The sequence below is a fragment of the Halichoerus grypus genome, chromosome 3 (genome assembly GCF_964656455.1).
Source record: "Halichoerus grypus chromosome 3, mHalGry1.hap1.1, whole genome shotgun sequence".
NCBI lineage: Eukaryota > Metazoa > Chordata > Mammalia > Carnivora > Phocidae > Halichoerus > Halichoerus grypus.
Genome location: NC_135714.1, coordinates 94094780 through 94122678, shown reverse-complemented (window position 1 = coordinate 94122678; position 27899 = coordinate 94094780). Strand labels below are relative to the sequence as shown.

The 27899-nt window shown below is 35.5% G+C and overlaps 1 protein-coding gene across 1 annotated transcript in view; it reads left to right on the top strand.

Moving 5' to 3' along the window:
• LOC118553816 (bifunctional heparan sulfate N-deacetylase/N-sulfotransferase 4) overlaps positions 1-16963 on the top strand; it is a 300517-nt gene extending 283554 nt beyond the window's left edge. The window contains exons 10-15 of the mRNA XM_078068202.1: positions 1197-1320; positions 3410-3584; positions 9188-9358; positions 10315-10424; positions 13625-13727; positions 16544-16963. Of these exons, the coding sequence (XP_077924328.1) occupies positions 1197-1320; positions 3410-3584; positions 9188-9358; positions 10315-10424; positions 13625-13727; positions 16544-16663 (803 nt within the window). The 3' untranslated portion in view covers positions 16664-16963. The remainder of the gene's footprint in view (positions 1-1196; positions 1321-3409; positions 3585-9187; positions 9359-10314; positions 10425-13624; positions 13728-16543) is intronic.
• The last annotated feature ends 10936 nt before the right edge of the window (positions 16964-27899 follow it).

The window sequence follows — 27899 nt, the reverse complement described above, 5'->3', positions numbered from 1 at the left end:
GCCCTCCTCTTTCAACCTTACTGGGAACACTTAAGTTTTTAAGGTACAAGCTGAGAAAATGCTTCCTTTTGGAAGCTTTCGCTGACTTCTCAAGTCTAAGTCACCCATTCTCTCATGTGTTAGAAAAGCACTCTGGTCTTCTCTCACTATGGAAACTGTCTCACTATGTTGCAATTACCTGTTTACTTGACCCAAGTCCACACATACACTTTAAGATGATCAAGGCCAGCAAATGAGTTTTTCTTCTCAAGAGTTCTCACCAGGAAAAAAAAAAAAAAAATTATCACCAGGGACTCACATCAGTCAGCATGTGTTGAATAGTTTGATTTAATTTAATTGATTTGAATATAATATTGAGATCTACCAGGTTCAGGTATAGTGCTGGATGCCCTTGATTTAGCCACTCACCTGACTCCCAGAGGGAAACTGAACCACCACTTTCTGAAGTTCTCTCCCAGCTTAAAGCTCAGTATCATCCCCTTCAGATGCCCAGTTTTGTCTTACCTTTGTACAACCACCTACGTGTTTTTTGCATTTTTTGTATGTTATACATCTCCTGTGGTATCTTATTTAATATTCTTCTTGAAATAAACTGATTTTTACCTCAAATAAAATAATTTAAAGCAGAAACTCTGTGTCACCCTATAAACAGGAGAATAGGTATTGCATATCAAACAGAAAAAAATGTAAAAAAAAAAAGAGAGGAAAAGAGCTGTATCATCAGTCTGCTTCACTTTGCCTATGTACTAATATTAAATCAGATGTTTAGGTAAATGGAATCATGAAGACTAACAAAAGAAAACTTAGATTGTTGCCACATGAAATGCACCTAATTGATTTTAAGGAAATCATTTTTTTTAAAGGTTTTACTTATTTGAGACACTGAGAGAGAGAGAGAATGAGAGCATGAGCAGGGGGGCTGGTGGGGGGGAAGGATAGAGGCAGAGGAAGAAGCAGACTCCCCGCTGAGCAGGGAGCCCTACATGGGGCTGGATCCCAGGACCCTGGGATCATGACCTGAGCCGAAGGCAGACGCTTAACCAACAGAGCCACCCAGGGGTCCCTTAAGGAAATCATTTTAATACCAGAAAATTTGGTCTTCTGGATATTACTTTTTGAGCAAAAATTTTGCTAAAATAGTATTTGTCTCTTCTTTTGTTGCCATATATAACCCTTTGCCTCCTTTTTTGCTATAGGAACAACTGCACTTTATTTATTCCTTCTTATGCACCCTTCCATCATCAGCAATCTTCCCAGTCCCAAAACATTTGAAGAAGTTCAATTCTTTAATGGCAACAACTACCACAAGGGAATTGATTGGTAAGGAAAATAACAAAAAATAAAGACCATTATTAACACATGCTCAATCACAGCAGAGCGATTATAGATGTATGTGTGGCATCTACATAATTACAGCATAAATTTGTTATGCTCAATTCTACCATAGTGAATTAGAAATTAATTTATAACAATGATATGTTTAATCAGTGTTGCCTATAATTTGATTTGGACAGTGCAATAATGATAATATTTTTCTGATAAATTAATATGATTGAATAAAGAAGATTATGGAATTTTTTTCAGAATTATTCATAAGGAAATTTAAAATTCTGCTTAAGCATATTATTATTTTACTGCGCCTAGAATTTTTTTTAACTACATAATTTGTCTTCACAAATGATGCTTGAGGAAACAAATAAATAAGTTATTTTATACTCTGTGACATGTATCTTCATTAACCACATAGACTATAAAATGTTGTATTATAAGATAAGCTGATATTTGTCATGCAAATAATAACATAGCATTTCCAAAACCGTATTAATGCCAGCCGTGCACATGCATAAAAGGAATACTACTTTGCATTTAATAAATTATGAAAATTTTTAAAATCACAATATTTTCCCTAAACTGAAATAGAATAAACCTAATATTAGAACTGGTCTTTACTCTGGGGCTTTTTTCTAGCTTTATTCCAAATTTTTAAGAAACTATCACACTGATTCCAGCTTCCAGTTATTTAAGGCAAATCTCCTCCAGGGAAAATTCCCCTAAATGCATAACTCTGCAGTGTGTAACTTTATGTCAACACCACATATGAGCCTGTCCTCAACAAGAGGCCTGTTCTGTTTAGACCCAGCTAGGGCTAGAATAGGGGAGGGGCAATGCCAGTAAGCAGATCTGGCTTCCTATCACGGGTGGAGATGTGCCCACTCTGCATCTAAGATATGACTATTCTACCTTACTTTAAAAAGACTAAGTGAATTTTGGAAGTGCATGCAAGTTACTAAAAGCAGAACAGCAATTTTTTCTTATTTCTGAGCTCAAATGGAACACAAATTGTTAAGCAGGAATATAGATGAGACTTTTCACCACTTCACATTTGGGAAACATAATAACAAATGTCAAAGAGGAAAATAAGTGTCTTATATGAATTCTTAATTGCTCTCATTATTTATTTCTAGAACATTTGAGGGTTAGAGAAGTGATGAGCTGTAAGGAGGATTACACACATAATTAAAGCCTTGCACTGAGTTAACCTCCGAACATATTGATTCCATAATCTACACACAGAGGAATGTTCCGACAGCATATGGAGGAGTGAACCTACCAGGGCACCACAGGATCAACTGGCAGGAAATATCCTCTTAATGACTCTAGATAGACTATAATGTGTTCACATTGCTACACATACAACAAATTATGCAGAAGTTAAAAAGGAGGAGAGCAGCTATGCCCTACTCTGCTTAGGATTTTATAGCTCTTCTGACTTACATCCTCCTCTCTTGTGCACTTTCATCTCAAATTAAAAATTTTGCATTCAAGTTTGCAAACAAGAATTTACTATTTTAAAATATTTACTAGGCAACACTTTGTAATTTGCTTTTTGCCAAGGGTAAACTTAATTTTTCTGGATTTGGCTTTTTTTTTTTTTATTATTTATTTGAGACAGAGAGAATGAGAGAGAGAGAGAGAGCACATGAGAGGGGGGAGGGTCAGAGGGAGAAGCAGGCTCCCTGCCGAGCAGGGAGCCCGATGTGGGACTCGATCCAGGGACTCCAGGATCATGACCTGAGCCGAAGGCAGTCGCTTAACCAACTGAGCCACCCAGGCGCCCTGGATTTGGCTTTTGATAGCAGAGATCATCATCCGAAATCTAAAAGATTTTCCCTCTGTTCTTAACAATCCACCTATTTCATCTCCCTTTCCCCTGCCCTACATAGTTCATTAAAACAGTAATACTTCAGATTGTCTTACTGCCAAATTATATAGCATAGCCATGATTTCAACTATTATGACACTAATAAGTAAACATCAATATAAATGAATGTAAAAATGTTCAAATATTTAATATCCATAGCATGTTGAAGAAAAACTTAAATCTCTGATTATTTTTCTCTGCCTTCAGGTATATGGACTTTTTTCCTACTCCATCCAACATTACAAGTGACTTTCTATTTGAAAAGAGTGCTAATTACTTCCATTCAGAAGAAGCTCCCAAGCGAGCTGCATCTCTGGTCCCCAAAGCCAAGATCATCACCATCCTCATCGACCCCTCAGACCGGGCATACTCTTGGTACCAGGTATGAAGCAGTAAAAAAATACTTTTAAAAACATTTGGCCATAGCTTAAATGTAAGCAATGGTAAATACCAAAATAAAGTCTAGATGTCCAGATGTATTCAACAGTCAAATGTTACAGAGCTAACGCCCTCCAAAAAAAAGAAAGGAAAAGAAAAGAAATTACAAGGATAAAAGCTGAAAATTTGATTCGTGTGAAGTTGGGCAAGGAATTTCAAGCATAAAGTAATAGAAAACATCATACATAAAAGATTAATAGATTGAATAGACAGTATAAACATGTAAAATATTAGTCTGTCAGAATTAAAATAAAAGTACATATCTAAGTAGAGCATCTTTAATAATACATGGTAAATGGTTTAGTACCCTTAATTTGTAAAAAAAAAAAAAAAGTTTCTGTAAATTGGTAAAAATAAAAAAATATATTATCTCAGTAGAAAAATGAGCAAATAAACAAAACACATAGACATTTCACATGCACAAAGACACCCACAAATGTAACTGCTCAGCAATTTATATGAAAAATGATCAACCTAATTAGGAAGCCACAAAATATAAATCAAAATGATACTCTTTTTGAATATCATTTGACAAAAATTGTAATGTTTATTCTCCTTGCTGGTAAGGGCGTGATGGTAAAGATATTCAAACGTTGCAATATAGATGGAGATCTTTTCTGAAAACTAATTTGGCAATAATTATCAAAATAGTTTTGTAAGGGTCCTGTTGTGCTATGGATCCTCTTTGGGAATCAATCATAAAGAAACTTCAAAGGGATGGACAACTATTTATCCCTTTATACATCCCAGTACTAGTCAAAAAATGTGGGGTAGAAGGAGAGTCGGGGAGAGGGAAAAGTATATGCGGTCCCCTGGGTGCAAGGAACCTTAGCACATTTACAGAACTAAGAAAACTTTCATGTGGCTAGAGAGCAAAACCTGAGGTGACCTGTGGGAGATCAGTCTGAGACGTACACAGGGGACAGAACTCAGGAGGGGGAACCATGTGGCTGCCATTCTTCAAGCAACTGAAAGCCTTTGAAGAGTTAAGCCAGTGTGTGACGACTACCAGATTTCCTTTTAGAGGCAGGTAAGAAATAGAGGCAGCATTGACAGTGAGAGTAAGAACAGACTGAGTGAAGTATAAAGTATCAAGGGACATGTAGGGATTAAAACCAACAGAACCTGGTGAGGAAACACTGTCAAGGATGAACCAAATTTCTGATGTGGACAACTGGATGACGAGTATAGATTCCCATAAAAATAGAAGCACTGAAGAAGGAAACAGGACTGGTTGGGGGGAGGGGTGCTAAAGATGTGGCACAAATGGTAACCATGAGGTCCAGAATCACTGTCGTACGGAGACGAACAGTAGAGTCAGCAGGCATTCTGGGGAGAAGTCGGAGCTGGAGACAGAAATTTGTGAATCAGAGGCAAAAAGCCACAAACATGGGGAAACTGCCTAAGGAGAGAGTTTAGAGAAGCAAAGTATAGAGAACGATGAGGCAGCCAGGGAGACAAGAGAACACAGCCAGAGGAGTAGAAGAAAATCCAGGAGTGTGATGACACTGAATACAAGGGGACCAAGTACTACCAAATGGAGGAGGTGACAAGTGTCAAAGGGCTGCTAAGAAATTAGACAGTTGGACAAAACAAGGCCTGAATTATTTTCACTGAGTTGAAAGACATTGAGAGAAGTGGAGCCTTTAGTGAGACAATGAAAAGAGCAAAACCAGATGGATTTGGTGGAGGAGAAACTAAGTGGGAAGAAGAAAAAAAAATGTGAGATTTCAAAGGGGAAAAACAAGACACAGGCTTATTACAGAGAAGTTAAAGTGGGTTCAAGGAAACTGTGCTCTATGGTGGTAGTGATTTGAATCATGAGATGTTTCCAAAAAAGGAGAGATGTTTAAGGCCCAGGAGAGAAATCTGGGTATCAGTCCCATGAGGATCCTGAGGAGCTAGGAAGAGATGACTATAGGAAATAGCTTAGATGCGAGGGAAGCATCCATTTCCAGACTTCACTTTTCTGGTGCAGGGAGCCTCCTGGCAAGCTGCTGGAGTCTATGGGTCCCATTTCAGAAACACGTTTGAAAAGCATAAAACTACGTAGAATTACAAAGAAACAACTTTTTAAAAATATAATTATCAAAGTAATTTTTAAATCAGTAAAAAATTTTTATTTATTTAAGAATTAAATGGCCAGATCTAATGGCGGGACCAATACTGCTGTAATGTTGAAGTAGGATTGAGCATGAACAGCATTTTGATATGTCTGAAACACCTGTATTGTGATACAAAAAGAGCTGATTTTTATTGGTATAATACATGCAAAATTTCATTTAAAAGTTACTGAAAATGAAAAGACTATTTTTTTGTTGTTGTTCAGATCCAAGTTCATAGACCCTCTGAATTATATCAGTAGGGCTCTGGTTAAGAATCCTTCCATTAAAACTTAATCTGAAGGTCTGAGATAGAGAAATTGAAGTGATTCCAATGGTCTCTCCTTCCTTTGGAAAGTTGAGAATGAGTTAATCTGATGAAAAAGAGGGGGATAATTTGGGCAATGGCAGTTTGAGGAGAGAAAAAAGGCAGTGTGAAATCTTTGTACAGGGGTGAGATAAAGTTGACCACAAAAATGTAAAATTGCCTACAGCAGTAAAAGCCTAATTAAAGGTGATCCTGAATTTGTGGTGGTAATAATGTACATGTACTAAAATCCCATGATATGAGTGCATTTGTGTATGTGTATGTTTAATGCACATATAAATTAATGCCCAAAAAAACAAGACTAAAGGGAATTTTTAAAGAGCATACGAGAAATTTTTATTTTTTATTACTATTTTTCATTTATTTTTTACCCATTCTTTATTTTTTTATTCATACTTTTTCTTGACTTTCTTCAATAAACATTTATGGCCAAGAACAAATAATAATGGACAGAAAAATGTGACCCTGTACATTGGGATTACAAGAGGTCAGGGATCCTAGGAGAACACCCGGATTGGGAGTAAGATCCAAGTGTTATTAGAATCCATGAGTCACTGTCTCCCTCAAGATAGAAAAATGTGCCTTTCTCACTTTATGAAAATTCATATTGCAAAGCAACATAAACTTACTTTAAAAAAAAAAGTAACAAAAACATTGAAATATTAAGCCTTCATTAAAAATGTTGAATATAAGTACTTGGGGTCAAATGTTGCACATTTCCTAGCAGAAAACATAGAACAAATTTATATGAATCTTCTCTCACATAGATTAAACTATTTAAATAAAAGAGAATCTGTGCCTGCTTCTTCAAGTAAATTCTTTGAACATACATGTTTGAAAGGAATTATTTTTCCTGATATTTTTATTGCCATATTGCTAAGAGTAGGGTCCCCAAACTGCTCCACATTTCAAAATAATGCAGCCTATTACTTAGCTAGGCCTGTCTATTCAGTAAATACCATAAATCCAAAGCTCAGCAGGCATAATTCAGAAACTCCTACAAATGTCACCTGCCACTGTAATTTCTATCCCACATTTTTAAAATGGGCCTCACAGAGAAGCTATAGTGCTATTTTTTCCATAAAATATGTCCCTTTGTGACTTCTGGTCATATTTTTATGCTAATCTTCTAGTTGCAGGAATATAAAGAAAAGTTGGTGTTAAACTTTTATAAATCAATGAGGGAAGATTAAGTACAGTTCATATTATCACTGCTTAAAATAGAAATTTTAGCATTAACATATTAATATGCACATAGTATTTTTAGATTCCTTTATTCAAGTTATGTAGTTTCTACACATAGTATTAATTCAATGTATTATGTAGTCTCTATGTACTCAGCATAATGCATATACATATAAGAATGTCAATAAATATAAAATAATGAGAGGCCTTCAAAAGTTTTATTCCACCAATCTACCACTCACTGGTTACTGTTTAATCACTTCTTACTCATCTTTATTTTTTTCATTTTTCTAACTCACATAGATGAACTGCGGTTACACAATTGCATCAAGTCCTAATACACTCCCATCCTCATCCTGTAGTTAATTTTCTTTATGTTAAACTTTTAGATATCTTGCAAAATCAATTCATCCATTCCCACAATTCACCCACTTTCACTCAAACTTAAGAGATCAAGTTCTCTTAGTTTCTATGTTTATTTTTTTGACTTATAAAAATCTCTGTTATTACATTTTAGCTCAAAATTTTCAACCACTTAAAAAGATCCTATCATCTTTCATTCAGAATTGATCACCTATTGGTCTGGCTACCAAAGCAATATATATGACTCTAGTCAAATATCTGACTTTATTATAGTCTGTTAATCTATTGCCTCCCATAGAAAATTTTTATTTCTTTGAAGATAGAGATTACATTTTGCTTGTATCTTTCTATCTCCAGAATCTGTAGCAGTTTTTTGTTCTGGTAAGGAGCTTAGTGAATGCTTATGAAATTGTATTGACTGCAAAATCTCTTATTGTATTGGGCTCTTGAGCTTGACTATTGATGGTTTGATATGAAAGACTCAGAGATTTGGTACTGAAAAGTAGTAGTGGATCAGTACTTGTAAATTAGCACAGATAGATGGAAATCCTTGGGAGAGCAAAAGGAAAGGACTTTGGGCAACACCAACATCTTTATGACACCTAAACAAGTATTAGGAATACACATCCACTTTCTCTATGCTCATAGCCTCTGCCACAGAGGGGCACTGGGGAAACGTCAGAACCTGTAGGAATAGCTATGATGAGACAATGAGCAGAGTAATATATGAATACGCTCTTGCCAATCTAAATCTCTTTTCACTGGGCTTGATTTGTCTAGTCCCCGATATCTATTCACTTTTAATCAGACCCATGAAGAAAATCCTGTACTCTGTCTCTCGCCTTGTATGTAAACGCAAAGACAACCGCAGGCTTATGTGCATAGCACTTGATATACCTGGAAGGCTTGTACTTTAAATAAGCAATATGCCATCGCCTGGCTTTTTTTTTTTTTTCATTTTTTTTATTGTTATGTTAATCCCCATACATTACATCATTAGTTTTAGATATAGTGTTCCATGATTCATTGTTTGTGCATAACACCCAGTGCTCCATGCAGAACGTGCCCTCCTCAATACCCATCACCAGGCTAACCCATCCTCCCACCCCCCTCCCCTCTAGAACCCTCAGTTTGTTTTTCAGAGTCCATCGTCTCTCATGGTTCTTCTCCCCCTCCGATTTCCCCCCCTTCATTCTTCCCCTCCTGCTACATTCTTCTTCTTCTTTTTTTCTTTCTTAACATATATTGCATTATTTGTTTCAGAGGTACAGATCTGAGAGTCAACAGTCTTGCACAATTCACAGCGCTTACCAGAGCACATACCCTCCCCAGTGTCCATCACCCAGTCACCCCATCCCTCCTACCCCTCCCCCCACTCCAGCAACCCTCAGTTTGTTTCCTGAGATTAAGAATTGCACTCTTTATTTTTTCATTCTAAAATTAATTTATCATTTTCATTACTTTTTGGAAATAAAAGACACACCCATGTACATACATCAAACACAAACATGCACACATCCCGTGCATGCATAAAGAACACCAATTTTACAATTGACTTTCTTGTTAAAGCACCAACGATCACATGAAGATCCAGCTGCCCTGAGGTTTAATTTCTATGAAGTTATCACAACCGGACATTGGGCCCCATCTGACCTAAAAACTTTACAAAGGAGATGCCTAGTACCTGGATGGTATGCAGTCCACATAGAAAGATGGCTAACTTACTTTGCTACTTCTCAGGTAAGGTCCTAAAATTAATTTCTTCTGTTTAATATACCTTGGCTGTATTGCACTTGACAAACAGAAAATAAGAAATAACATTGCCACAGACAATTCATAATAAGACAATCATACCTAAAGAAGATATGTGGATTTTTTACATTTTTAATGTCAATAATAATGTTAAAATGTTAAGTGGCTGTAAAACATATTCTTGGGATCTTCTTTTGGGTAGTAGCTGGTCTCAGAGTGCTGAGTCCTCACACGGGAGACATCATGTGATCCATAAGTAGTAACTCAACTACTCATAGAACAGCCACTTAGACAATACCTTTATGGAACGCCACATGCAGATAGTCTGACATCTGTCCTCTAGGGCTCTTAGAAAGGAAGAGGTCACACATTAGACTGTCAAAATGGAAAATGCTGTAACAGCTCCAGGAGTGTGGGATAGAACAAGAGGTAAGGATTTGAGGAAACATTCATACTGTTTATATTCTTTACTCCAGATCAGGTCATGACTAAAACCTGAGTTCTTTGTCATGGTTTATAAGGAAAATAGATAAGTAATTTTCATCTGAAAATTACTTAGCCATTTCTAAGAAAAGACTTAGCCATTTCTAAGTCTTTGGCTCCAAAGTTAGCTCATGGGATTCCATAGGCTGGATAATTATCTGATTACATGACAGATGGAAAATTGAGTTTCTCCTGAACTACTAAATCAAGAGAGTTTCTGTGTTTATTTCTGATTTACAATCAAGTTAGTTAAGGGTTGTAAACAATGCCGATGGCAAACTTCAATTGTTGTTTATTTGGAAGGACACAATAGTAAACATTAAAATGTATCCTAAGTAATGCATATTTTCTTCCTATTCACACTGACCTAACTGATTAATGTCATACCAGATCAAGTGAGGCAGTTCAGTCTATTTAATTTACTTTTGTTCTTCACAAAGTGACTATTTTTGACTTTATAGTTGCTAATTATTGATGGACAGCAGCTGAGATCTGACCCAGCTACTGTGATGGATGAAGTCCAGAAGTTTCTGGGAGTTACACCTCATTATAATTATTCTGAAGCACTAACGTGAGTCTATTCTCATGCTTGATTTCATTTCCATTATTTGCCATCATAAATTATCACCGGTAGGTGTGTATATAGCATCATTAATACTAGCTATGAATTTATACATCATTATGCTACTCAAAAGCAGTCAAAGGAGTATCCTTATTATTCATGTAGAGTCTTCCTTTAGAATACCACAGATACTTTATTTTACAAAGTGTTATCCTATAGGCATTTTATATATCACAAACTCCCTTCTTGGTGGGCTTTTTCCCAATATAAGTTTGGTTAAGTAAATTTTTTAGATGCCTACTTTGCAAAAATTGTCCTAGAAATTGAAGTTACAAAGGTGAAAAAAACTTGGGAAGACCCCAAGTAATTCACAGGTTAGAAATGAAGTGCTGATGACCATCATTAATTCTGTGAAAGTGACCAGTATTTGGGGTAGAATTGGGAAAAGGATAAATTCATATTTTACTTTGTATTTATTAAATTATGTCTAACCAAATGTAATCACATGTAATGTTCCAGTTATCTGTTGTTGCATGACAGACCATCCCCAAACCCATCAGCATATTACCACAGCCATTTTATTATGCTGATAAATTCTGGGGGCTGGGAATTCAGACAAGACACAGCCGTAACAGCTTGCCTCTGCTCATAAAACCTGGGGACACAAGGGGGGAAATGTGACTATCTGGGTATGAATCAAATGTCTGGGGACTGGAATCTTCTGGAGGCTTCTTCACTTCTTCACTCATATCTCTGGCTTTTAGACTGGGATGGCTCAAAGGCTAAGCTTAATGGGATGAGACCTCTTTGTGTGGCTTTTCGACAGTGTAGTGGCTGTGTTCTGAGAGGGAGTGATATGTTAAGGAGGTGTGATCCAGCACAGCCATAGCGTTCTCTGACCTAGTCTTGCAAGTCGCACAGCATCCTTTTCACTTCACCTCATTTTATTGGTTAAAACCAAGTCACTAAAGCCAATACAAATCCATAGTGAGGGCAATGGACTTCCCCTCTTGATGGGGAGGGGCAAGAGCATTCTGCAGAAAAGAATATGGGAGGGGAGATATTGTTGTAATCATCTTAGAAAAATAAAACCATATACTTGGGTAACTAAAGATGGAGGGGAAGGTAAAGAAGCACAATAAACAATCAAAACCTCCAAGGAGCCAAAACATATTTTAAAAGGGCATGTACTTGACTCCCTCACAAGGCTTGATACAAAGCCTATTAAATTTTAGACAAAATTCTAACAAGCCTGATTATATAATTTCCCAGGTCACAGCAGATTAAAATTAGCAATTAGACAATTAGAGAGGGTAATGGAAGGACAGGAAAAGCAGTAATAAGATTGGGTTGTTCCTGATCCACTCAAACAACCCTAATGAAGTTTTTACCTACACATGGAAATAACAACAATACAAGGCATGCCCCTGTTGATTAAGTAGACAAAGCTTCCTAGAATACATTTTACATTAATAGTTATTGATGTTAGCATGTCTTCCCCTGCCTCCCTGTGGTAGTTTAAGGAATGGTTCTATCTTGTTTACTACAGATAGTTGCTTATGGTTCAGTAAACCTGTAAAATCATACTTTTCAAGAAGAGATTACAAACAAGTACCAAATACATGGTTTTTAATATGTCTCACATCACAAAAATTAGTAACTGTAGTGATGTTCAATGTAATAAAAGAAGTCGTGTGGCAACCAATTCGTTGTTGTCTCAAAGTTGTCCAATAGTTATTTGAGAAAGGCTTTTCATCTTCATTTCACAATTTCATGCCTACTAAAATAAAACCATAACAATGAATTCATATAACTTATAAAAAGTAAATGCCCTCTGTTAGAGTATATAACATCAATGCAATAAATGAAACCAGGACAGCAAAATAATGTGGAGTCAAAGCTATGACAGCCCTATCTAAAAGTCCTATCTGACTTTCAATATGGCCCTTCTTCCTCAAGTTGTATTACGGTCTGCCTCACAACAGCTGCTGTGGAAACAGGGAGAGACTGCAGCCCATCCTGGGATCTCCACACACCTGAGAGGAAAAGAGATGCTCTCAGCATGGGTATAAATATCTTGGCTTTGTTGCCAGAACTGTATTTTACCTTAATGCAGTTAAATATTCTCATCCTAAGGCAGAAAATGCTGTTTAGGGGCACAGTTATGCCGACTTGCCCATCTCATTTTGCAGAGCATGCTGAATTGTTTTTCCTCTTGGGAAATTAATGAAAACTAGAGAAAGGACTGTGATAGACAAGGAGTAGATTGAAAAGTCCAGGTTGGAAATGACTTTGTCTTCCTTTTATCCATTTAACCAGTGATGTATTTAATTTTAACTGATAACATGTACTAGGACAACCTGGACTGCAAGGATCAGGTCTCTAAAAATAGGTTGGGCAGGGAACTGTGAAGAAAATTTCCCTCTCCCTCCTAAATGAGTTCACATATGTGCAGAGGCAAATTGCAGGTGCACCAGTATTATAGGAATGGGCCCAGGGCAACAAAATATTCTGCAACTAATTAACTTTACATCCCAGTCAATTATGCTTCATCCTTCTAAAACATCTGCTGAGCAACAAAAATGCAAACCTTTTCGATGTTTTATGCATGCAGCAAGTCCCATAGCAATAAATTTAAAATTTCTCTTCTTATTTGAGTTATTCTCCCATTTTTCCTATCTTGTTAGTCCTAAACAAAAGTTCTTATATATCTGAGTTTAAATAATTAGGCCACACATCCTTTCTTTTGTAACTTTGTGCAGCCATAGGAGCAAAACATTAGAATTTTCTTTAAGAGTATAGGGACCTGAATTATCCCATAGGATCATTTGCCTTCAACAAAAGAAATGAAGAGTTGTCTAATCTTCCATTCACCACTTGCATGGCCTGTGCCTCATGTTGTCTGAAAAAAATATAATAAATTCTATTTTTAAAATTTTAATTTCCTCCTTAAAAAGTGTAAACATTTTGAACTTGAAAAACTATAGTATTCTTCCAAATTAGAAGCTTTAATTCATGTTTACATTCACAAAAGTATACTTACATTACATTCAGTCACTTTAATATATACCATTGAATGATTTCAAAGAAATCTGTTAACATGTTAACATGTTAATCTGTTAACTGGTGAGGCTCTCTCACTTAAAATTCTGTATACAATTTATGATTATTATATTTTTATAATCATGTATATGTTTGATCTTTTGTAGGTTTGATCCCCAAAAGGGCTTTTGGTGTCAACTACTGGAAGGAGGAAAGACCAAATGTCTTGGAAAGAGCAAAGGCCGAAAATATCCATCCATGGATCCAGAGGTAATATTTTCCTAATCTTTGAAATACTCTGGTAAAATTTCGTGCATACAACTTGGTGTTTCAAAATAAGGGACATTGTGTTTGCTTCCTTTTCTTCTCTTTCTTTGCTATCAATGTTTTATATATTTAGAAAATAGGCTCACAGAGATCAATAATTGATAGATATTCATAGGAATTGTTTGCCTTTAGGATGCAGTTGAAACATAAATACCTACTGAACAGTAACTATTTTCCAAATGTGTAAAGTGCTTAAATGAATTGTTTACTAAACAAGTAATTTTGGATAAAATACATAGACATAATTATGATATATTAAATATGCATATGCTATGCCTGTACAATGCATGGGTACTGAGGTAAGCAATGGAAAGCCAACATGTGGGTGGGGAAGTTTCTCCACACCACCAATCAGTGCTCAGACACCAGCTGGGTATCCAGCAATTCAACTCAGTTCTGACAATATCTACCCTGAGATAGCATTAGATCCCACAGTTAAGGGCTCTGTTCTGTAAGGCTGTCTCTCCCCACCCCCAACTTCAGACACCAGTTGCAAGCTCAGGTTGATACCTGTGCTTTTGACCAACCAACCAGCTATAGATTGAAAGTGCCAACATCCTTCTCCCTGGGTTCAGTTCATTTGCTACAGCGACTCACAGAACTCACAGAAACATTACTTACTAGATCACATGTTAATCATAAAGGGATATAACTCAGGAACAGCCAGATGGAAGGGATGCATAGGGCAAGTTATGGGGAAAGCCCTCTACGTGAGCCACTCTCCCCCAATCTCTTCATGTTCACCAACAGGGAAGTTCTCTACACCCAGTCCTTTTTGGGTTTTTACTGGAGGTTTCATTACAGAGACATAATTGATTAAATCTTTGGTAAATGGCAACTGATTCAATCCCCAACCCCTCTTTCCTCCAGGCCAGTGGGGTGGGACTTAAGGTTCCAACCTTCTAATCACGTGGTTGGTTCTCCTAGCAACCAGCCCCCATCCAGGCGGGTTCCAGAAGAATGTTAATTAACATAACAAAAGATACCTTTATAACTCTTTCATTCAGGAAATTCCAAGGATTTTAGGAGCTTTGCGCCAGAAAAGGGAGCAAAAACCAGATATATTTTATATCATAAATCACAATATCACAAAAGAGGATACAGGATAAAACAGTTATGAACCCAGATTTTTTATAGGAGAGTAAATTAGTTATTGTCATTGATTTATAATAAGATACATAAAACAATGACAAACTACAAAAGCAGGAAAAGAAATTCTTAATAAAAGTGATGGTACGGGGCACCTGGGTGGCTCAGTCAGTTAAGCGTCTGCCTTCAGCTCAGGTCATGATCCCAGGGTCCTGGGATGGAGCCCCACATCAGGCTCCCTGCTCAGCGGGGAGTCTGCTTCTCCCTCTCCCATTCCCCACTGCTTGTATTCCCTCTTTCACTGTCTCTCTCTCTGTCAAATAAATAAAATCTTAAAAAAAAAAAAAAGTGATGGTATGAGGAGGTAGACTAAGGTTGGGAAACCAATTAGCCATCAGCTGAGCCAGATATAATGAGTATCTCTCCCAAGGCAAGGTGGGCAAAGGGAGGATGGAAGTGATTCAGGTGTTACTATGGAAATAGAAGTACCAAAAGTCCTTAAACTGTACCTTTGAACTCAATAATTTCAAAAGAGTTTCAGAAATCACTTTAATCTGCCAGGAAATCAGTGTGATGTTCTCACTACTTCTACAAACATCTTATCCAGACTTTGAAGTGTTTACAATCTGGTTTAAGGGAAGAAATGTAATGAAATATTCGGTGGATGGTACAAAACGAAATGTAGTTGTCTTAAGTCCATTTCCACAGTATGCACCAAAGTTGCCAAGGGAGTTTTATGAAGAACAAGACTCATTTGTGTTAAAATATTGGAAAGGGCTTAAGTGAGATGGTATAAATTTAACAAGACCAAAAACTGTTTGGGCCATTGCTCCTGTACTTCCACAAGGAAAATTGTTCATCTGTACTATTTTATCAGAGACACAAAACAATGTTCATTGGGTTATAATATGAGGTAAGTGACATCCAGAGACAAAACCCAATTATAAATTTTCTGGTTTCCCAGAAATACAAGAAAACATAAAGACTACTGATATAGTTGAGCATTCTTTTTTTACCCATTCATCTAATAAGGGCCAATCATTCCAGTTTGACTAGGAATTTAAGAATCACAAGAAAATTCATTATAATGATTTTTATAATGAGATCTTATACTATTTTTGAAGTGAAAACTCTTGTTTTAAAAGCATAAATTTTTGACATGAACAAACATAGAAAATATTTTTGCAAAGTCATAGGTTATTTCTTTAATCATGAATTTCAGCTCTTATGGTTATTTATGTTCACTTTTTACGCTATGGCACAATTTTACAAAAAGTGACCAATTTTAAAGGAAATGTCTGTGTTTTTTCTAGCTCACTTCTGTAGATTTGGCACCACTTCAGGTCCCTACCTCATTCTTCTGTAGTGTCACTAACTCTCATCAACTTTTCTCCCTGCATAGACTTGACCAATACTGAATAAATAAGTGCCTCAGTGCTGTATAAGCCAGAAAAGATATACCTGTACCTATTTTTATTTTATAGCTACAGTTCTGCCAAATCTTTTTAAAAGGTAAAGATGAGTGATATCTAGGGAACAATCCAAAGAAATGCATATTTTATAGACACCTATACTGTAATAGAATTTCTTAAGAAATGTAGGTTGCATAACTGTGTTTAATGAACTAATAACGTCCTTCAAGTTTTTTTTTTTTTCTTTTTGCTTTCCAGTCTAGAACTTTCCTCTCTAATTACTACCGTGATCATAATGTGGAACTGTCCAAACTGCTACACAGACTGGGGCAGCCTCTGCCGTCCTGGCTGAGACAGGAGCTGCAGAAAGTGAGATAGCAGTGGAGACAAGAACCAAGGCTTGAAGGATGCTTCCTTTTACTATTAAATAGAAAAGCAAACCCCACAACTTTTACCCCCGTACTGCACTTGTGATTGTCAACAGAGGACTGTGTGAATAAATTTCCTCCTATCTTTTTCATAAAATGAAAACTGTTATATATGCACGCATTGGCAATTACTAGCATCCATCCCTGTGTGAGCTTCTGGGAAGTAATGTGGGGTTTTGTGGCATTATCTAGTTTCCAGTATAGGGATCATAACAGAGCCCAGTTCCTCTGTTAACCACAAAGTTTCAGAAATTCTACATAAAGCCGAGAATCCTAATTATATGCAAGTGACAAATGAGAATCTTGAGGAAAATATAAGAACAGAGATATATGTAAATGAAGGTAGCAGGAACCCAATATCTGAATTTAAGGGCTTACATTTTCTCTTTACTAATTTAAAAACAAGTTTGTTTTTGTTGTGAAAAGAAATCCTATGATCCCATACTCTTATTTGGAGCAGTTATTATTTATTATATTTAGCCCACATATTTTCCTCTGTTACTCCTCTTTATGAATTTCCTTGGTTTGTTAGAGAAGTTGTAAAGTTGTAGCCTCCTGTGTTTGTCATCTGTTTTCCTTCTATAGAAGGAAAAGATCCACATTCACGGATAGTACTATTTTATCTGGCAGGGCAATCCATTCTGAGTGAATTCTGCAATATGGGTCCAACAAAATCTATCAGAGATTTTAGGGAAAAGATGTGAGAATGCATACTCTGTGTAGTATTAACTAGTATGTATAAGGCCACCTTTCCATGGGTCCATAACCTTACCATATTAGTAATCTAGGTATCTCCACCTTGACAATGATGCAGTATTTATATATTTTTTTCACTATCTATGGAAGAAAAAAAACGTTATTGATAAGATATGGAATGAAACCATCACCATGGGTTTACAGGTAGAGTGGGGCACTTGTGCCTTCTGTGGAATATTATGTCAATCATTTTAAAGCATGGACTTTTATATATGCCAGTACATATATTATTGCAGAAGATTATGTTTTTAATGCCTATTTAAATATAAAATCTAAAACTTACCTCTTTAAACATTACTAATTCTCTAGCCTGAACCCTATTTCTCAGCCATGCTACCCAACAATTAATTTCTAGAGGAGAAGTGATGGCTCCTCCTCTCTTAGAGCTTTAGGTTTCTCTCCTATTTGGAGGTTATTGTCATGCTAGTTGAATTTTTATCCCATTTTTCAATGAAGATATATTAAGGCTTTGTTAATCTCTTCAGTGTGATACCTGAAGGTAAAATTTCAAGAGAACGGTAAATCAAACGCTTTAGTAACATTACCTGTCAATCCATCCTTCCTCCAGAGTAATTTTTCTAGAGACTATAAATAATACTACTTTTTCCTACAATTTGAGAAATTATGCTTAACATAATTCAATGTCTTTAAGGAAACTGAAGATCCTTGTTTATATTTGTTCAGTTTTTGTTGTTGCTGTTGTTGTTGTTTTAAGCAAGCAAATGAAATCAAATCTGAAAGAGAATCAAGAATTTTCACCTATTTTATTTCAGAATTCAACTTTGGATTTATACTTCATTAAAATTTTTGTTTTCCTGTTGTTTTCCCACTGTATCTAGAGGCTTTGGATCTTTTTGAGAAAATGTGAAAATTTTTCTTGGGCTTGAGTTAATAGAAATCACAAATTATTACTTTGGTTGTTCCTTTGTTAACTGTGAGACTAAAATTCTCAACCTTACTGTTACTTACGTGATCGTGCGCTTGAAAGCATTGCACTAAGCACACTATAATCACAATAATTGGGTATTTAGGCCTCTAACATTTGACTTATTTGTTCACTAGCTTCCTCCAGTTTATATTCTAATATTTTCTTTTTTGAACTACAGATTAACTTTTTTTCCCAAGTGGGATAACAGAAATGTTCTTAGGAAAAAAAAGGGAGATATTTTTCATATTAAGTAAAATTCAGACAAGTCAAAGTCCAACTCATCACCAGATTTGTAAAAATATAACTCATTTTTGGCATTTTCTCATTTTTTCCTAAGTAATGTATACAGTATCATTCACATATCTATAGACATCAGAGAACAAAATTCCCCCAAATTCAACCAGTTGTTTCTCCCTGGTTCATTTCAGTCAGTGTGTACATTTTTCTTATTAAGATTGTAATGAAGAAAAAATAAATTTTAATTATATAATTCATCTTCATCTCATAGTAAACTACTTAGATGGACTCCGGGCTTTGGGAATATTATAATAAATCAGGAAAAATTTCAGCTTTAAGAATATCTTGATTTACCCACTGGCTACTTCAGAATTATTGAGTCAAGTTTAATATATGTAACTCTTTAAAATTTTAAGTCAATTCTATTTCATGGTCTTGAATTACATACTTTTTTAAATTTTAAAGAACTTCCTAGAACCTTTAAGCAAGACAGTACCTTCTCCTCTTTTCTTCTTCCAATTGCCTAACTCACAAATACAATCACTGATTACTTCACATTAATAAAGGCAGGAACAATATTTGATTACAAGCCTAAATCAAGATATAATGGCATGCTTGTCAAATACCAGTCTCTAAAAATTATATTACAAATCTCACCCAAAACCAAATTTTGCTCATATTTAACAATGCCCCCCAAAGAATTGAATAAGCAACAAGGAAGAATGTTAGTGAGAAAAATTTATAGTCCTCTTATTACTGTATTTTTTTCTTAAAAAATGCTTAGTCCATTTAGAGATTTTATTTGCCTCAATTTTAACAAATTCATTTATATTTAGCTTAGGTAGTTTTTATCCTTCTATCCTACTGTTTTAATATCTCATAAAGTGTTCCATTTGCCATGAATAATTGATTTATTTTTAGTTACACAGACAATTCATAGTGGAATAATATCTTAAAAGTCTGGTTTTGGTGGCTAGATAATATATTACCCATTTGCTTGATGGAGGTACCTCAAAAATAATGCTGACCAACTATGTTGAAAAGAAAGAAATCTAATAGTCTTGTATATAGGATTTTATCTCAACTACAGGAACACAGCTTAGCCATGGGTACATATATATGCCCAATATATGTATATATATTCAAATTAACATTTTTGTGTGTGAGAGCTGGTGAGTTGGATGGGAAAAGCAGAAAGAGAACTTGCATTTACTGATATTGTTAAATAACGGATATAGTACACGCGTAACGTATCTTTGGTTCTTCTTCAGAATGAATACTACCACTGGTATGGCCACTAGAGTAATGTTTCTCCTCTAAAATCTAAGGTTTTAATCAGTAGGTGGTTCTTTTTCCCTATCTTTTTTTTATCTTCCTATTCTTTATCTGTATACATATTTCCTAAACTCCAAACATATAACTACTGTAACCAAGAAGTTATGAGAGTAGAGTTTGGATATCTGGATTCTCATACCAGTTCTGCCTCGCACTAGCTGTGTGGCCTCAGACAAGTCGTGGAATTCCCCTGAGTCACAGTTTCCTTTTCTGTAAAAGAGAGACAATAAATGTTACTTACTCATTTGGTTATTGTAAGCATTACATGAGAGTATATTTAAATAACTTAGCACAAAGCCTGATGTAGTTATGCTGGAACATATTTGTTACAAAAATAATGTATAATATTCAAATCACTATCTCTTCTTTCATCAAACAAGAATATGTTTTCTATTTCCTTTAATAATAAAACATGTATGTCTTAAACATATAATTAATTGTATTTAGTCAAAATGGGAAACTGTCTTCTGCATCACTGTCCAAAAATGATAATGTGCTGTTCTCTGCTATTGTTCTGATCACCATTTGGAGCAAGGTAGTTCCATCTCAGTCCACCCTGTTGAAATCCCTTTCCTCCTACCTATTTTTCCTCAATTTATTCAGAAGAGTGTCTCCCTTGGACCCTTTCTTTATATGACTTTCTTCAGTTCTTTTGCAACCCAACAGATATTCTATCAGGAATATCAAATCTACAGGTACGACTTCCTCAAACCAAGTAACAGTCACAAAATTTAATGAAGGTATAAATATAACAATGAATCAATACTTAAAAAAATCATTAAAAAGTACAAGAAAATTTCTCTGCATTCTTCACCAGTCTTTATCCCCAACTTCACTTTCTTCCATAGATCTCCTTTCCACAAAAGAAACATTTTATTACCCCTTAATATATTACTTCATATTATATTTGTTAATATCAAATATTATTATTTTTTGAAATTTTTATTACAAATGCACAATATTTCAGGTTTGAAATAAGACATTTACATAAATAATTTCCATCCAAAAAATATTTTATTGTTTCTCATATGTCTAAAGTCCGACATGCTACCAAAAGCCAACACACAGTAGATACTCAATAAAAATTCATTGAAATATGTTGAAATGTGTTGAGGACTACCAATATACTTAATTATTTGCCCAACTTTAATATACATCATTATCTATCTTGTTAATTTACATTCCAGCTGTAGAATTTATTCATGGCTTTTGATGAACTAGTGACTCCACAGAACTAGTAACTCTAAAATCTGTATCCCAAGCCCCTGAATTCCAGAACTATTACCACCTTACTCTGTTCATCCAGATCAAAATATCTGCATGACTCCTAAATTGAGCACATCCTTTTGAATTCTTGATTGAACTCTTCCCTTTTCAGGGAAATTTTCTGCTTCCCCTCAATTTTCTTTTCTTTTTAAAAACTACACCCAATCAGATCAACTTTTAATCCTTCTACTAATCTTTCTCTTCCACAAGCCCGAGGTACACTGATTCTTTTCCTGAATGTTTTTCATTAAACCATATTTGCCCAGTAGAAATATGTGAGTCACAAATGTAAACCACATATATAAATTTAAGTTTTCTAATAACCACTTTAGAAAATTACGAAAAGATTAATTTCAATACTTCATTTAATATATCCAAAATACTATTTCAACATGCAATCAATAAAAAATTATTAATGAGATATTTATATTCTTGTGTTCATACTGAGTCTTCAAAATCTAGTTTGTATTTCCCTCCTAGAGCACATAATAATCTGGACTTGCCACACTTTAAGTGCTTAATAGCCACATGTAGTTAGAGGCTTCCATATTGGACAGCACAGCTCTAGCCTCTACCTTCTTCATCCACTTATTCTTGATCACCTCCTATTCACCCTATTGGTGAGAGAAAGATTCCTGCCCTAAAGTTCTGACCAACACACAATCTCTAGCCAAACACACAATGAGCAGCACTGGACAGATGAGATCAACAGCAGTTTCTCTGTTACATATATTCCTAGTCTGGGAAGGAGGGCACTGCACACCATACATTGCACTTGAGAAGGAATAAACAACATGGGCTGTGAGAGACAGGTTTTATAGCACCAAGGGGTGAGGTCACCCTTTTTTCCCACAGGAACATGTGATTTGCTTGTTTGAATAATTCTGCAGTCTGGCAGGAAACTGAACTCCACTACCCAGGAGAAACTGAACTCCACCTGGTCCACTAGATAAGGACAATTTTGGGCTAGGGTACCTTACCCAAGGACCAGAGTGAGAAGGGAGACTTGTGGTTAAGCCATTCAAGATCTTCTCATTTTAGCAGATGTCAAGGCAGCACATAATTTAAGTTTTAATTTTAGGCATCATCCCCCACCTCTCACCACTGTTTTACTACAGCCTCTCTTCATCTCTCTTGTAGAATTTTGTCACAACTTCCGAACGGGAGCTTTCACTTCTCTCTAAATCTTATACCACACTACTGAAAGAATGGTCTTTATAATTTGTAAATAGGACCATATTATTCATTATCTTAAAAAACTTTTAGGTTCCCCAAACCTAAAAGACATACACAAACTCTATAACATATTCAATGAAGTTCTTGTATGGTCTGGGATTTTGTCTACCTGACCATTCTCTTTTAATTGTCTTTTTAAAAATTACATTCCAAATTCTAGTAACAATCAATGATAGTAGTCCCCCTTATCCATAGTTTCACTTTTGATGGTTTCAGTTACCCAGTCCATTGCCATCTGGAAGCAGATGGTCCTGCTTCTGACGTATCATCACAAGGTTAATCAATAGGAAGTAGCTTAATGTTGCATTACCATGCCTATGTCTTTCACCCCACTTCATCTCATCACATAGGCATTTCATGATGTCACATCATTACAAGAAGAGTGAGTGTAGTACAATAAGATATTTTGAGAGAGAGAAATCACATCACATAACTTTTATTACCATATGTTTTTATAATTGTTCTATTTTATTATTAATTATTATTGTTAATATCTTCCTGTGCCTAATTTATAGATTAAACTTCATTATATGCATGTATGTATGTATAGGAAAAAACATAGTATATATATAGAGTCTACAGTTTCAGGCATCCACTGAGGGTCTTGGAAAGTATCTCCCACGGGTAAGGGGGCACTGCCCTATTTGCAATTCTCCAATTACTTTGTGATTTTTACATTTCTAGGCTTTTGTATGTGCTGCTGCCTAGAATGCTTTTTATCCCTTCCTCAACCAATCTCCTATATGAATTGGCATTGCTGATTCACTAACACAGTAACACTTTGAATCTCAAGTAAACTGGCTATGAAAGTCCACTCCCTTTTGCTTCCTAACTGCTTTATATCTAATGCACAGAAATATCAATCCTCTCAACTTTGGGTCTCTGGCTTTAAGTTGTACCAGAAATCTTCCATTTCCCTTGGCATTACACCATCAATATCTGGGATATAATGATAATCCCAAGAACAAGCTTACTAGTCATATTATACCATTATTATCGCACCTACATTGTACTGTAACTTTTCATATGTAAGTTATCAATATGAGAAATAGCTTTTAATTTTTGTATCTCTCATGCATAATACAGGATCTGGCACAAAATTAGTAACTGTTAAATGAATGTATGCATTGCCTTATATCTTATGGTGGTGGGAAACTGGACTTCATTTTGTAAGCTTAAAAAAAATATAAAGTTATCCTTGCAATCATAGCACCAAGATATACATTCTCAAGACCGTTTGGTTTAGGAGTATTGCTTGTTCTCTAAGAGGCTTTATGTTTGTACATTTAAGTCACCTAATCTTATCAATAAGACCAACCAAACAGACCAAATTAAGCATCCCTAGACACATTAGGAATTGAACCACATGGACTGCTGTTCTTTCAGGTTGGTTTAAAGATCTCACAGTATTGCTCCCTAAAAATGTTTGTTAATAATCAGAACAAAGCCGAGAGCTACCTGTCTACAATGCACTTTGGGTGGTGAAATACATGGCTTAAAATTAAAAAGAATTCACCATATTGAAGAGGTAAGAGGTCATTGACTTGCTATTTGATCACTGAGGCCCTTGAGTTATATTTTTTTTACTGAAAAAAAGAACAATGCTCATTGTTTAATGATGCATTTATAATGTTTGTGGAAACAATGCCAAGAAAAAAGATAGGTGGAATTGTTATGTCAAAAACATTGGCACTTTATTTTTTAGTTCAACTGAAATTAAAACATCCTCATATAAGATATTTCCATGTAAACACAATTATTTCTAGGATGTTCTTAATCATATAAGACTCCATTCTGATTTCTGTAAACCTTGCAAGTCTGTTCAGAAATCTAAATGGTGTGGCAGGAATAAGACACTAGCAGCAGGATAAGAATATACAGCAGAAAAGAGAAAACAGGAACCAATTTGTGAGGACACAAGAGAATCATGACTGCATTCTTATGCCTACCAATGACTATTTCTAAATCACATGGTTTGGTGCAAAAGAGAAAAATCACTATGGGTTGTATAACTGTCAACAATGTTTGTAAAAAAGCAGGATGAAATTTTCACTGCTTTTGACCTAGAGTAAAAAGTGGTGTCTTGGTACATGGACCAAGCCACACTGACATACAAGAGAGAGTATGTAAGGAGAGGAAATTTTACACTGAATATATTTTCCTCTATTTTGTTTGCTGATGAAGATGGATCATAAGTCAAAGATAGAGTAGTATGTGGTGGGAAGTTTGGGGACTGGTAGGTTTATTGTAACCCACTTGCCATTTGAGGTTCAAAACCAACAGACTTTCGTTTGTCTAGGGTATCTAGACAAAAATAATAAACAAAATAGTAAACAAAAATAGACTCTCTACACTCTACACTCTACAGAGTGAAACTGTAGACATGTTTTTCTCTCTGTACTTTCAGATGCCGAAATCTACCTACTAAACTCTCACATGTCCAGGTCAGTTGTTTTTGGTTTGGGTTTTTTGTTTGTTTGTTTGTCTTTTTTTTTTTTTTTTCAGTTTTGATTTAATATCCAGGTCAATTGGAATTCTCTCCTGAATGTTCCCAGGATGTTGCCTGGAAATTACAATCATCCAGAAGCCTTTAACCTCTTGATAAAATTAAGCACATGTAAACCTATAGTTCTGTATTGAAGAGATACATAATGTCATCCACAAACAAGATCCTGAAGACACTTGGATCCCATTTTAGTAGAGTGGGAAAGCTAAAAAGAAATATGACAATAAACAAGTTAACAAGAAGTTATGCCTTTGTCACAGGTAACACACATACAATATATGTAGATGCCAACCACCTCCTCCCTTAGCCTTCAACAAAGCAAGCATTTAGCATTTTGTGTGATATTCTCTGAAATGAAAGAATGGTATGAACCCCCCATAATTTCCATAACAAGGTCTATCAAACTATTTTAAACTATTTCAACCTAAAGAAATACAGTGCATAATGTGGTACATGGCTCTCTGAACCAGAGCCACAGCCCAAAGCCTGGCAATATCCCCTACTCATCGTGTGAGATTCCTCGAGCATCTCTTACACTCACCGTGCTATGATTTCCTCATCTTTACAATGCAAATAATAATAACGCCTACCCCTTGAGCTTATTATGAGGATTATGGGAGTTAAAATATATAAAAGCACTTAGAACAATAGCTGGCACATAGCAACCATTATAATAGAGTTTGTTGTTATTAGTTATTTTGTACGTATCTATTTGTAAATGTAAAATACACATTTATAAAATATGTACCAAAAAAGTTGGCCTCATATAAAATTAATTGCATAAAAAAGTAAGCATACTTGGAAACACAAGAATCTATAGCCAGAAGAGGTAGATAATAACAAGGCGATAGCGAAGTAATCAATTGCAGGATTTCCACATTTTAAAATTCTAGTTCTGGCAACTACTTTCATGTGCTTGACCAAATTACGGAATTCTTCTGAGCCTCATTTCTTCCTGCATAAAGAATTGAGGATAGGGGCCTAAATATAGAGCACTGATAAATGAATCTAAAGTCTAAGATTGATGAATAAAGAAATTATAATAGAAAACTGAAATATTCTCATTACATTCAAGTCTCCTGGAAGGGTTGGATATATTCAAAACATTCTGAAGGAATGTGCAATGTAGATCATCATACTTATAAAAAGATAAATTGATTAAGTGCTATTATTGAAGAATAGTAAAAAGAGAAGTGCCAGAAGACAAGAGAGTAGAATATATCAACTTATATATATACATATTTTTCAACCTTTATTTTTAATTGGGTTTAACAATTAAAATATTATATCCTGTAAACCATAGACCATTGAACTTAACAGTATTTACTTATGGGGAAGATTCTGGAATTGAGTGTTTACAACTACATTTGGCAAAAGTATTCCACAGAAAACTCATTGTCAGTACACAAATTAAAATGAGATAGAATATCCAAATTCCTCACGTCATCCAAATACAAATGGCCTTCAGATAACATTTTTTGAAGTTTGGAAGAATGCAGATATTTCAACTTTTGAAGCCCCAGATACATGGATTTAGGTAAAGTATCTATCTAGACCTCAGGAGTTAAGGGGCAACATTTCTTTTATTGTTTAGGTGAACAACCAAGAGCGATATGAACTTCAGACTAATGAAGTTTAGTAAATCAGCAAATGGTTGAAGAAGCATAGTCAAAGAATATTATTAATTAATAAATGTCTACCTAAAAGAAAATTTTAGTGGTTCACTCCTCAGTTTTGTCCAAGAAAATTTTTTTTAAAAGATTTTACCCATTTATTTGACAGAGAGAGATAGCGAGAGAGGGAACACAAGCAGGGGGAGTGGGAGAGGGAGAAGCAGGCTTCCCGCTGAGCGGGGAGCCCGATGCGGGGCTCGATCCCAGGACCCTGGGACCCTGGGACCATGACCTGAGCCGAAGGCAGACGCTTAACGACTGAGCCACCCAGGCACCACCAAGAAAATTTTTATAAACATATTCAGATGAAGGTTTAAATCAAAGATCCCAATACTACAGTCTTTGGAGATACCAGCAAATAGATTTTTTTTTAATTAATTTATTTTATTGGTGCTAAGTGGAGCATGTACTTTTCAGTTCCCTAGGATGCACAGCCAACCATTTTCCTATTACCAGCTGTCTAGATTCTGAAAGTGTTGGGTTTATAGGCCCTGATCTGAAATTTATCACTGGATAACTGGATACGGGATAAAATTGGAAAGGATATAAATCTCAGCAAGCAGTGTTGTGATCTGGATTCAACATGAATAAAGTAATTAAATACAAGTTCTTAGTCTTATGTCCAAAAACCCAACTGGTCAAGAAAAGGGGATTTAGTTAGGATTTCTCAAACTATTGTGCTATAGTAGATAAATTGTGGAAGCTTAATAAAATCAATACAATCAAACTTTATTTTGCACTTACCTAAAACCCAATCAGTGGGGAGGGAGAATGGGTAAGGGAAGAAATTTTGCTCCATGTTGTCATTCAGAAATCCAGTCTGTTCTAAGTTTGACATCTGTAAACACAAATATGGGTTCCCTTGTCACTATAGGCTTTGGACATCCAGCCTTGCATGACAGAAGAAGGGAGAATCAGAATCATTTAGGAGTATTTTATGGGACTCAGAATAATATATAAGATGCTAGTACACATCACATTGGCCACAATTTGGTCACAGGCCCAAATTGACTGAAGGGAGGTTGGGAAATGTTGTCGAACTGTATGCCAAGAGGAAAGGGAAACAGAATAGACATTCTCTGTTGTAGTCCACCCTTCCAGTTATCAAATATCCATCACATTCTTCCTCCTACACATAGAAGACATTCACCTTTTCTCAAAGAAGATAATACAAAGTCCTATCTGGTCACTTCATTCAGTTCAATGTAGAGATGCTCTGAGTCCTCTGTCAGCCTCTCCGCTAGGTCCA